Source organism: Crocuta crocuta, unplaced genomic scaffold, assembly GCF_008692635.1.
Source record: "Crocuta crocuta isolate KB4526 unplaced genomic scaffold, BGI_CrCroc_1.0 scaffold142, whole genome shotgun sequence".
NCBI classification, from domain to species: Eukaryota; Metazoa; Chordata; class Mammalia; order Carnivora; family Hyaenidae; genus Crocuta; species Crocuta crocuta.
In genome coordinates this window covers 810,390-823,138 of record NW_027528892.1, presented here as the reverse complement: position 1 = coordinate 823,138, position 12,749 = coordinate 810,390, and the positions used below count along the sequence as shown (strand labels likewise).

The following is a 12,749-nucleotide window of genomic DNA, read 5'->3' as shown; positions in this document are numbered from 1 at the left end:
TTTTTTTCTTTCCCGGCATGAGAAATAATCCAGAGGCCCTCCTTCAACTGCTTTTTCGCTGAAATCCATCAAAGGCTTGCACACCTGGGCTTCCACACGCCCTTATCGGGGGTCTGTAGCCCCTTCTCCAGAGCCCCAGCCCCTCCTCGAGGTCCCTGCCTGGGCAACATCACCTAAACATGGGTCGCTATTTGGGAGGCAGGACAGGGCAGGCGTTGGGGTCTTTCTGCAGGGGTGAGTTTCCACAGAGAGCGTCTCCACCTTTTCCCACCTTCTCTGGGAATCCAGGCTGGGTGCTCTCACGGAGAAACAGCAGTGCTCTTCCGGGGAGAGTGGCTCTGACCCCAGAGCCCGGATTCCCTGCAGTGGGTGGGGGGCGGCCTCCACTGGGGCCACCCCGACCCTGAGTCCACACGGCTGCTTCCTGGCTTGTGTCTCACCGCAGAGTCCCTGGAGCTTCTGTTTGGCCGAGGCTGGGGAACATGGAGGTCGGGGGGTCAGATGTGCAGTTTCAGGCCGAGAGTCATAAAGCACGTGGGCCTTGATGCCCGCAGGGATGGCAGGCATGGACGACCATGATATTGATCTATTGATATACATGTATGTAGATAGATATTGATTCTCTTGTCCTTGAGAAACAGCGGCCACAGTGGGTCTCCACTGGGCCTTCTCACCAGGTCTGGGAAGAGTCGCAGGTCTGGGCCCTGGAGAGGCTGGGCCACCCCAGTCCAGGAGGACACCACAGACCCCCCTCTGTCCCCGTCAGACCTCCCCTCCCTTCTCTGGACCTCAGCTCTGCCTGTGAGCCCAGTTGTCTGTGGCTCAGCCGGACACTCCCTTGGGCCCCTCCCCTGGGAGGTCAGTGTGGGTCCTAGAAGCCCCAGGACACAACGGGGTCCTCCGCCTTCCTCCCCAGTGTGAGCAGGGGACACAGAATGCGGACGAGGCCACTGGACATGGAACCACGAAAGGCGCGCCGGCCTCGCTGAGCCGTCGGGCCGCAGCCTGGAATAGAGGCTGGTGAGAATCAGGGAGCGCAGAAGCCCCGGGGCTCTGGGCCTGGGAGGGCGGCAAACGACAGGGGGAGGTGCTGATGGGCTCGGCGTCGCCCACGGCGGGGGGGCTGCAGACCCCTGCCCTGGACACAGTCCTGTGCTCCGGCCCCTGGGGGTCCAGACGGGAGCCCAGCCCCATCGCAGCCCCAAGGGCACAGGAAGCCCTGCCCGCCAGCGTCCCGACGAACGTCACTGTCTAGTGCACCCAGGGCTCCAGGGCTTTCGGTTAGAACTGGGGACTCTGAGAGCAGGGGACCCCTCTTGTCTGGCCTCCCCCTCCTCCAGCCCCGACAGCACCCGTAACCCGGCCCGCTGGGGGGCAGGGGGGAGTGTGCAGAGCACAGCCCAGACTCACCGGCCCCACCTGCGCAGAGTGCCACCCGCCTGGAGAGCATGAGGGGGACCCGCCCGGTGTCCTTCCCAGCTGCCCCTGCCTCGCTGGGCACCGCCCCTCCCCCATGACAACATGACATCGTCGGGAGAATTTCTAGATCCCCTGCTGCCTGTGGGGAACGTGCAGTATGAGAAGAGCCGGGCGGTTAGGAGCAGAAGGGGAGCCAGAACCCCTTTCTGTGCCGCCCGCCCTCTGCCTGTGTCTCGTGTCACTGTGGACCTTCCCGCCGGGCTCTGGTCCTCTCCGTGCATCTACGTGTGTGAAGGTCTGTCGTCTCTCTATCCGGCGTCCCATCATGTCTGTGTCTCTACCACACCAGCAGCTCGAAGCCCCCACGTCTGCGTTTGTACCCAGCTCCCCCACGTCTGTACGTACCATCCGCCCACTCAGCACCCATCAGCTCCGTACCTCTGCCTCCCTGTCGGCCCTCTGTCTGTCCATCTGTCGGTCACCAGGTAACACCGGGCGGGCCTCCTCTGGACAGGAGTTCTGCCTGCGGACGTCGTGTCTCACCACAGACGCCTTCCAGAAATCAAGACCTGCCTGTGATCAGAAAGAGGAAGGTAGGGCTTGGCCTGCCCCCCCCCTTCCTTCCTGCGAGACCACAGCCCTCCAAGCCCTTCCTGCTCACATCCCGGCCCGCAGGCCCCTGTCCAGCCGCCCCAGGACCGGGACAGCGCAGAGAGGCCGGCCATGTCCCACCAGCCCGTCCACCTCCTGGGCCTCCGTGAGTGCGGAGGGCACGGGCAGGGGAGGGGACCCCAGCGGGGTCCAGGCCTCGCCTCGGCGGGCCCTCAGGGAGAGCAGTGCCTGCAGGCCCCGCCGCTCTGTCCCCTGGGCCTGACCAGCTGTGGGGACCAGGCCCTGTGACGGGCGTGCTAGAGGCCGGGACGGCGGGGGGCGAGGGGGTTCAGACACAGGCAAGGCCCCAGGGGGTGCCTGGTTCGGACTCTCAGGGAGCCGTCTGCAGCCGGAGACGGGAGGAAGCTCTGCTGGGGGGCATGCTGACTGGGGGTGGCGTGGAGGGCACGCGGCTGTGTCGCGCCGGCAGCGTGCTGACCCCAGGAGGGACCCGGTGGCCGGCGTGTCCCTCACTGGGGCTTCTCTTGCAGTGCTCTGCCTGGGCCAGGGGATCCACACGCAGAAGGGTGAGTCCCGTCTACACAGTTCCTGGCCCCTCAGCGCAGGGACAGCCCTGGACGGGAGTCCCTGCTCCTTCCGGGAGCAGGTGCAGAGGCGACAGCCGTCCCCAGGCCCCCCGAGGGTGCCCCAAGTCCAGCACAGCCCGCCGGGCTGAGATTCTCGCCCACACCGTCCGGTCCCCACCTCCCTCTTCCCCTTTGTCTGAGGGCCATCAGCCCCGGAGCCAAGGGCACATGGGGCCCTTGAGTCCCCCTGAACCCGCCCCACATCCGTCCCTCAGAGTCCTCGGGGTCCCACCCCACGTCTCAGGTCTGCCCGCACCTCCCTCTGGGCTCCACCCCCGCCAGGCTCCACCATCCCTGTAGTCTTCCATCTTCACCGTCCCCACTGTCCCCATGTCCCCACGTCCCCATGCCCCATGTCNCCGCCCTGCTCTCTTACCCAGCACTCGGCTCTCTTCCTGTTCCTCACACACGCCACCCTCACCCTGCGCACAGGACCCCACACCCCGCGGTCTCCGCCTGCAGCACCCCTACCCGCCCACCGACCTAACTCCTGCCCGTCTCTCAGACATCTCCTCGCCTGCCCTGAGGAAGGCCTCCTTCCTTACGGCGCTGGGGCCGTGTCACAGGTCTGTCTGGCGTCGAGGCCCCTCTCCTCACCCACATCACCTCCCCAGGCTGCCGCACCTGATAGAGGACATCTTGGCGGCTGCTCCTTTCCCACAGAAATGCCGTCCCTGCGGAGCCTGGACCGAGGTCTCGTGGTGGCCCCAGTGAATCAGCAGGCCTGCGGGCTTCTTCTCTGCTCCGCAGTTCAGAGCACGGCCACCAGCACCAGGGTCACCTCTTAACCCAAGATGGCTGCTAGAGCACCAGCCGTTGCGTGTGCTTGCGGGCTGGAAGGCAGAGAAAGGCAGAAATAAGGAAAAGGCCCTCCAGGCTTCGCTGCCATCCTGGGGTTCCCACCAACAGGCTCCTTCCGTGTCATTTCACGGACATGGTCACACAGCTGCACGGAGCGGATCCAGGGCCCCGGGTGTTGTCTTTCGTTCCATGGGGCTAGACAGTTCTGGTCTGTTTGGCACGGATGGAAGGCCCAGATGCGGTGGGGGCAGGAGCCATCTGCGTGACTCCCNGCCCCCCACCACAGCCCTCGGGCTCCCTCTCTGCCTCTGCACACATGACCCTCTGCCTTCCCCCGCAGTGTGGGCACCCCGAGCCCTGGCCTCATCTGGACGCCATGATAGCTTGGACGCTCAGCCCAGTATGGGGAGGGCATGGAGCTGGCCCGTGGGGAGAGGGCTTCCAGAGACGGGGCGTGCAACAGACCCCAAGGGTATGTGTGCCTTTTCACGCAGGATGGTGCCGAACCGTCCTTGCCACAGGGCCAGGACCTGCGGGGCCCCAAGGCATGTGGCCCCTGTGCTGTGGGCCATCATCCACTGGGCCAGTCGCACGGTCCACAGGGTCCTGACCACTCTGGACAGTGGTCTGCGGGACTGTTGGGGAGGGGCTATCCCTGTCCCTGTATGTGGTCAGCCCTGGTGCCATGTTGGAGTNTCCGCATGCAGCACCCCTACCCGCCCACCGACCTAACTCCTGCCCGTCTCTCAGACATCTCCTCCTCGCCTGCCTTGAGGAAGGCCTCCTTCCTTACGGCGCTGGGACCGTGTCACAGGTCTGTCTGGCGTCGAGGCCCTTCTCCTCACCCACATCACCTCCCCAGGCTGCCGCACCTGATAGAGGACATCTTGGCGGCTGCTCCTTTCCCACAGAAATGCCGTCCCTGCGGAGCCTGGACCGAGGTCTCGTGGTGGCCCCAGTGAATCAGCAGGCCTGCGGGCTTCTTCTCTGCTCCGCAGTTCAGAGCACGGCCACCAGCACCAGGGTCACCTCTTAACCCAAGATGGCTGCTAGAGCACCAGCCGTTGCGTGTGCTTGCGGGCTGGAAGGCAGAGAAAGGCAGAAATAAGGAAAAGGCCCTCCAGGCTTCGCTGCCATCCTGGGGTTCCCACCAACAGGCTCCTTCCGTGTCATTTCACGGACATGGTCACACAGCTGCACGGAGCGGATCCAGGGCCCCGGGTGTTATCTTTCGTTCCATGGGGCTAGACAGTGCTGGTCTGTTTGGCACGGATGGAAGGCCCAGATGCGGTGGGGACAGGAGCCATCTGCGTGACTCCCCCCTTCACACCGAGGGAAAGGCTCTTCCTCACCATGGACCCTGAGAGCCTGCTCTGTTCCCTCCTAGGGATCCTGCCCAGACCCTCCATCTGGGCCGAGCCGGCCTCTGTGGTCCCCTGGGGTCAGCCCGTGACCGTCAGGTGCCGAAGCCCTGCTGAGGCTGAGACTTCCCACCTGGAGAAGGAGGGGAGTCCCTGGTATCAGGGTATGAGGAGCCCAGCGCACGGGACGGAGGCCGGATTCCCCATCAGTGCCGCGAATGAGGACACTGCCGGCCTTTATCGCTGCCTCTATTACAGAAGTTTCACCTGGTCTGAGAGCAGTGAGGCGCTAGAGCTCGTGGTGACAGGTCAGGACGCCTCTGCTGCGCGCCTCTCTGCTTGCCCCAAGCTCCCTGCCCCCCTGCCCCCCGCCACGCAGCCCCCCACCCCAGCCCTCGGGCTCCCTCTCTGCCTCTGCACACATGACCCTCTGCCTTCCCCCGCAGTGTGGGCACCCCGAGCCCTGGCCTCATCTGGACGCCATGATAGCTTGGACGCTCAGCCCAGTATGGGGAGGGCATGGAGCTGGCCCGTGGGGAGAGGGCTTCCAGAGACGGGGCGTGCAACAGACCCCAAGGGTATGTGTGCCTTTTCACGCAGGATGGTGCCGAACCGTCCTTGCCACAGGGCCAGGACCTGCGGGGCCCCAAGGCATGTGGCCCCTGTGCTGTGGGCCATCATCCACTGGGCCAGTCGCACGGTCCACAGGGTCCTGACCACTCTGGACAGTGGTCTGCGGGACTGTTGGGGAGGGGCTATCCCTGTCCCTGTATGTGGTCAGCCCTGGTGCCATGTTGGAGTCAGGGTCTACTGGGGGACACTAGGACCCCCCCACACACACACACACAAGGAGGGAGGGAAGGGGATTCTTCCTTGAAGCCCTGCATTTCTCTGTTTCTCTTTATTCTGCTGTGACTCACACACGTCACAGGTCACATGCACAGGGTCCAGGGGCGGCCACCATCATGCAGGTGCAGGGAACCCATCCAGTTTATCCTGAACCTGAGCCACCCCCACCCCGCTGGCCTGGGGGTATGGGTGGCATGGGGGCCCTGCTAAGGGAGGGCCCCCGAACCTGTGGCCGGGTGGGGCGGCTCCAGGCTCACTGTGTTTGTCCCTGGACGGGGACCAGCTGCTTTGTGCCAGCGCAGTGAGGGCCGTGAGCCCCTCGGAGGAGTCGGAGCAGAGAGCCTGCCATCCCGGGACCCTCTGGGCTCCCCGTCCCCCTTCCCGGGAGGGGACAGCGCTGTCATGTGCACTGGAGAAACGGAGGAGGCCGGGTGGTGGGCGCTGTGGGAGGGGAGGCCCGGGCTGAGCAGGACAGACAGACCCAGGAGCTGGAGCTCAGCACTTCTCCCGTCTGCTCACAGATGGTGGGTCGTCCATCCTTTATGGGCACGGGGACCATGGGTCATGAAGCCCTTAGGGGAATGTGGATATGAGGCCCCACACCATTAGGGTGTGGGATCATGGGTTGCACACACAGAGGGGATATAGAGCATGGGTCCTGCACCCTTTAAGGGGGTGTTGCCCCAGCGTGAGGAAGGGGCTCCTGACAGGTGCTGGGAATGAGACGCAGCAGCTGAGTTCCCACCCCATCCCTCTGACAGTCCCTGATGCCCTCTGCCTCCCTGTGAGGGTGACGGGGTCAACAGGCCCCCACTGTCTGGCCCCAATGTGTCCGTCTGTCTGAGTGGATCCCTAGCCCACCTTCTCCCTCTAGTGCTTGTGTGGAACCTTCCAGGAGGAGGAGAGCCCAGTGTGAGGACGCTCTGAACCCTTCCACCCCCTTTCCTTTCCCAAGAGTGTGGGGGGCCTGCTCGCTGCATCGATGTCTGTGGGGCTCGTGGCTCTAACCACGAAGGGAGGAGACTTCCCCATGTGCCTCTCACACTGAGGCGTTAGTGGGACCTCCAGATCCTGCCACCCCCAGAGGACCCATGGGACCTGGGGACCCAGCACCAGCCCTACTGCAGCTCTGAAAGCCCCCAGGGTTCTTTCTACTGTTTGCTGGGCCACAGCCCCAGGGGACCCCAATACTGGGAAGGAGGGGAGCTGTCCAGGGAGGGGTGACCCATCACAGTTCCTCCCCTTGATGGAGAGGCCAGGGGCTGTGCTCCCCTACCCCCGCCCCTTGTCCTTTCCCAGGATGCTGGGATGCTGGTGTTTGAAGCAGGAAGCCATTGGTGGGCCAGACCCAGGGCCTGGGGGCGGTGGTGGGCAGAGCAGAGGCAGCCCCGCCCCTCCCGCCCATAGCCCCTCCCCCCAGAGCCAGGTCCCCCAGCTCAGGGTGATGGTGAAGCCTGGGTCCCAGCCTCAGGCCCTGCACTGAGGGGCGCTCCCCAGGCAGTGGACTCTCCTGCAACCTCCTAAGCAGAGGCCTATTTACTCCTGGGGACGAGAGAGCAGGGGCAGGGATGCGCCCTGGGTCCCTGAGCCGCTTTGAACACAGGCAGGCTGGGATTTTCCAGCTGTGCCTGATCTCTGGTTCCTCGCTGACTGGCGGTGGGAGCCAGGGCGCATGGACCCGGCCGGCCATCTCCAGTGAGGGACGGGGTGCAGGGGCCTGGCTCTCCCCAGCGAAGGGAAGGTCCTGGGAGGGCTCAGGAGCTGAGGGCAGTCTCAGGATAGCAGCCTCCCACCCACAGAGAGAGGCCCAGGACAGGTGAGTCACCGGAATGTGTCCAGGGCAAGTGCTGGGTGAGGGCAGGTCCTGGGCTGGGCTGGGCTGGGGGAAGAAGCTCCCGACTCGGTGGTCCTGGGCTGGGCGGCATCGTACCCACCTGCTGCTGACTCCCCTGTCTGTGTGCTTCCAGCCCCTCCCTTCCCGAATTACACGGCGGGGAACTACATCCGCTTGAGCCTGGCAGGTGTGGTCTTGCTGATCCTGATGGCGATTCTGGCAGAAGCCTGGTACAGCCAGGCAGGTCCCAACACAGGTCCCAACACGGACCGCAAAGAAGGAGAGAGACTAGACCCGCAGGGCCCAGGAGGGACATCCCCAGGCCTCTGAGGCACAGGCTGGAAGAGACCCAGCGCAGCCCTGGTTCTGGGCTTTGCCTCCTGGACTGACGCACACGATCTCAGCATCGGAGCACTTTCCTTTGCGGGTTCAGTAGAAGGCTCCAGAGCATCACTCCCAGCCTCCCTTTCTTGGAGCCCAGCATTCCCAACTGCCTCTGGGAACTGGGCCCCAGGCTCTCACTGACACCTATCTTACTCAGGGAGACCCCAAGTGCACCTGCCAGGGTCTCCGCACACCCCGGTTCTTCTCATGCGGAGGACCTCTGCCTTCCTCCACCTGCCGGCGGCTCCTGGGCCCCCTTGTGAGGGGTCACGGGTCCAGGAGAGGATATGCAAATCAAAGCCCGGCAGGGGAGCGCCTCCAGGAGCTGGGAGGCAGCGGCACAGGTTCTCCCTAGAGCCGCCAGGAAGCAGCGGCCGCAGCCGCCCCCTGTCCGCCTTCTGCCCCCGGGACATAAGCATCGCAATGAACCTGCTGCGGGGAGCCTCCGCGTCTGCGGCCTGCGTTCCCGCAGACGAGGCGTCTCACGCCTGGTGTCCCAAGCTTCTGGAAACGGATTCCGGGACCGGTCTCTCCTGACCAGCGCTCCGACCTCAGCCGCTGACATCTCACCGCAAACCTCTGACCACCAGTGGCCGGAGCCCAGCCTGGCCACCTTCCGGAGGCCTGGGCTTCGTCTCCGAGGCTCTGCAGGGGCCGCGGGCTTGTGCGCGGCGCGGGTCCCTGCGTGGTCCTGATGCGGGATGCAGGATGCAGGATACAGGATGCAGGATGCAGGATACAGGATGCAGGATGCAGGATACAGGATGCAGGATGCAGGATACAGGATACAGGATACAGGATGCAGGATACAGGATACAGGATGCAGGATGCAGGACGCAGGACGCAGGATACAGGATGCAGGATGCAGGACGCAGGATGCAGGACGCAGGATACAGGATGCAGGATACAGGATACAGGATGCAGGATGCAGGATACAGGATGCAGGATGCAGGATGCAGGATGAGCTTCCCGGGGTCGCCGCATCTCTGCACGAGGCGGGGCTGCGCGCGGTGGTCGCCCCCCTTCTCTCGGCGGGACGGACGGAGGGACGGCTAGGCTCTCAGGCAGGCCTCTGCTCTTCAGGAATTGTGCCCACGCCCCTCCCCGATGGCCGCACTGTGTCTGTCTCCAGCAGCGCTGGGGCACTGTCCTCAGCACGAGGGCTGCCTGCCAGGGCCTCAGCCTCCTGCTCAGACTAGGAGTGTCCTCATTGCAGTTTTTGGTACTCAACTTGCCAAACTTGGCCTTGGGAAGGCGCCTTCAAGCCTCCTGCTGGGTTCTCGCGAGGGGACCCCACGCACCATCAGCTCTGTCTTGCTCTCTGGATTAAATGGAGTCCCAGGCTCATTTTGTGTCCCTCCTGCCCTGGACCAGGAGTCCACCTTTTCTGCAAGAGTTCTCGGGCTCCTTTCTCTGGGGAATAATATTTACAAAAGAAGACCTGGGGGGTATGTGAACTCAAGGCTACTGGGCTTTTGTTCCTTACGGAGCAGGTTAACATTCAGGGAGGACGGGAAATGTGCTCTCGCGGGCGTGTTCCCAGCCCTGGTGTGATGTCATGGTGCTTAGGAGCTTGCTTTCTCTCTCTTTTTTTTTTTTAAAGTAAGCTTCATGTCTNACGAGCCGCGAAATCATGGCCCAAGCGAAAGTCGGACGCTTAACCGACTAAGCCACCCAGGCGCCCCTCCAATGGGCTTTTTATGTTACGCTTGTATTTCTCATATTTCAAATCCCTGCTCCTAATAAATTAATGTAAATACATTTTTGCTTTACCCTGTGGCTTTGTTGTTAATTGGGTGTAAATGTATCTTTACCTTTCTTTGTTCATATTCATGTCAGAGTGGGCTGTCTCCGTCTTGTATGATTTAACTGTACTTTGGAATGTGTAGGACATTTGTAGGTTTCATTCGTACGTTCATAGATGACCCACCTCACCCTCTCTTCTTCACCCCTCCCCCATATTGCAGGTGACTATCTTTGTTACTTACTGGTTCTCAGAATGAACAAATGATCTGTGGAAAGGTAAGTCAGCAGACACATCCTGTTACTTAACTCCTTCCTTAGATGCAGGTCAGCCCGTTACAGCTATTGCTGTACACCCCACTTTCCACTCTTCCGGCTTCCTATTGCTCCTGAGATAAACCACCACGAACCCGGTGCTGACAACAGTGCTCATTTATTCCCCAGGCGGTTCTGTGGCTGAGAAGGCTGACATGGTCCCCCTGGGCCACAGGAAGGTGTCAGCAGGGCTGTGTCCCTTCCAGAGGGTACAGGCACTCAACGGAACACCGATGAACCACAATGGAGCTGAGAGAAAATTCGTAGCAGGAAAAAAAACCCCAAAATATCTCTAAACGAAAATGGAAACACAACATACCAAAACCTATGGGCTGCTGCCAGAGAAGTTCTGAGAGGGAAGGTTATAATCATGAATGCATATACTAAGAAATTGGAAAGATCTCAAATAAACAACCCAACTTTACACCTAGAAGGAGAAGAAAAAAAGGATCAATGAATCCCAAAGTTAGCAGAAGGAAGGAAATAGACATGAGAATAGAAATAAATGTAATAGAGACCAAAAAAAAGAAAAAGAAAAAGAAAGAAAGAGAAAAAGAAAACGCAAGAAAAAGAAAAAAAAACAATGAAACTGAATTTGTTTCTTGAAAAGATAAACCAAATAGGGGTGCCTGGGTTGCTCAGTCAGTTAAGCGTCTGACTTCAGTTCAGGTTCATGAGTTCAAACTCCGCGTCGGGCTCTGTGCTGACAGCTCAGGATTCTGTGTCTCCCTCTCTCTCTGTGCCTCCCTCACTCATGCTCTGTCTCTCAAAAAATAAAAAAAAACATTTTAAAAATTAAAAGAAAAGATAAACCAAATTGAAAAACTTGTAGTTAGGCCACCTCAGGAAAAAAATAGGGAAAATGCAAATAAAATTGGAAATAAAGAGGAGACATTACAGCTGATGCCATAGAAATAGGTAGGGTCATAAAAGACTTCTGCCAACGATTATATGCCCACAAATGAGACAACCTGGAAGAAATGGAAAATTCCTAAAAACACCCAACCTACCAAGACTAAATCAGGAAGAAACAGAAGAGCTGAACCAACCAATAATCAGTAAGGAGATTGAATCTGTCATTGAAAACCTTTCAACACAGAAAAGCCCGGGACACCAGATGGTTTTACTATCAAATTCCACTAAACATTTAAGGAAGAGTAAGTGCCAATCCTTCTCACATTTCCCCAAAAAATGGAAGAGGAGAGAGCACTCTCAAACTTATTCTTTGAGGCCAGTGTTATCTTGATTCCAAAATTAGATGAAGACCCTACAGAGAAAGAGAGACAGAGACCAAAGTTTTTATCTTTCCTGACAAAATAATTTGCCTGACAAATCAGTCTCACTGGCATCTCTGTCTTTTTAGTGTGTTTATTAATCTTGAATTTGGAGACCCAAGTATCTTCCTGGGTTTAAAAAATTCTGTTATGATTCTTTATGTAAGTTTTCTGCCCACCTCTCTCCCTTCTTTTTCTATAGCCTCAATACTCCATTCTGCTGCAGATGCTCTCTGGTGTATTTTTTAAAAAATTCATGAGAGACTCTTCAATGCTGAGAACAAACTGAGGACTCATGGGTGTGGGGGGGAGGGGAGAAATGGGCATGAAGGAGGGCACTTGTGGGGATGAGCACTGGGTGTTATATGGAAACCAACTTGACAATAAACTATTTGTAAAAATAAATAAATAAATAAAAACTAAAATCTGGGTAAAAAAAAATTTCATTAACTGAATTCCTCAAGTCTAGAATTTGTGTTTGGTTCTTTTCTACGATCGTTATGTCTTTGTTAAATTTCTTTTTGTTCATGTATCGCTCTCTTTATTTTTTCATCTTTCTGGGTTTTCCCATAGCCCAGGGAGTTTCCTCAATGCAGCTGTTTCGAAATCTTCATCAGGTGTGTTGCAAAAGTCCAAGTGTGAGGTCAGTTACTGGAGGACTGTCCTTATCTCTTGGTGATGACAGGTGTCCTTGATTCCTGTGGTCCTGGGAGTTCTGCATGGCTGTTTTGGCATTTGAAGTGGTAGTCACCTCCACAAATCTTTAGGAATTGTCTTCATGTGGAAGATATTTGTTATTGGTCCTTCGTTTCTTCTTACGAAATTCGAAATTCGTAAGCTTCTATTTCCTTTCTGACTCTTGCAACCCACCAGACTGGCTGCTGGAACCTCTCTTTTGTTTTGCTACATGTTTGTGGCTTCTCTCGTGCCCACAGACCCCACTTTGTTCTCTGAGCCTGCATGAAGACCTGGCCGCAGTGTGCAGTGAGGTGTGGGTTTTAACTCATGGGGAGTGGAGCACGCCCTTGAGCTGGGGCTGGGGTTGAGGGGAGATCCCCCAACAGCTCAGAGATAGGCTTCCTGCTGGGGTCCTGAATGCATCAACAGGAGCTGCATCCATTTAATGCCCTAAGATTCTTGCCTTCCTCTTTCCCCGTCTCCTGCTCCCGCCAGTCTGGAGGTCCTGTCCCAATACTCTGGGGGTCTGCAGAAGACCCACATAGCTGGAGAGGTTGGGCCCCCACTCAACACTCCCCCCTTTCCATGTTGGCTAGTTCAGACCCTTGACCGTGCCACCTGGGCAGAGGGGCGACATTAGCAAAGTTCTTACCCTCTTATCTGTATCTCCGTTTTCTTCATTTACAATGAAGGGTCAAGTACACATGTCATTTAAAAATATATGCACCCTAACACTCAGTGTGTGATGTGTCTTGGTCTCTGTAAAATGTTCAATTGTCTCTCTTCAGCTGTTGCTAGATCATCCTCAGTTCTTTCCTTCTGACGCAACAGATATGACATTTGCCCCTACGCA

The 12,749-nt window shown here is 58.5% G+C and overlaps 1 protein-coding gene across 1 annotated transcript; it reads left to right on the top strand.

Moving 5' to 3' along the window:
* The first annotated feature begins 1,786 nt into the window (after positions 1-1,786).
* LOC144225787 (leukocyte-associated immunoglobulin-like receptor 2) lies at positions 1,787-8,722 on the top strand. The gene is made up of 6 exons (XM_077757064.1): positions 1,787-2,012; positions 2,095-2,176; positions 2,562-2,597; positions 4,846-5,127; positions 5,266-5,397; positions 7,636-8,722. The coding sequence occupies exons 2-6, from the start codon at positions 2,143-2,145 to the stop codon at positions 7,830-7,832; spliced, it is 681 nt and encodes a 226-aa protein (XP_077613190.1). The 5' UTR covers positions 1,787-2,012; positions 2,095-2,142; the 3' UTR covers positions 7,833-8,722.
* Positions 8,723-12,749: the final 4,027 nt, after the last annotated feature.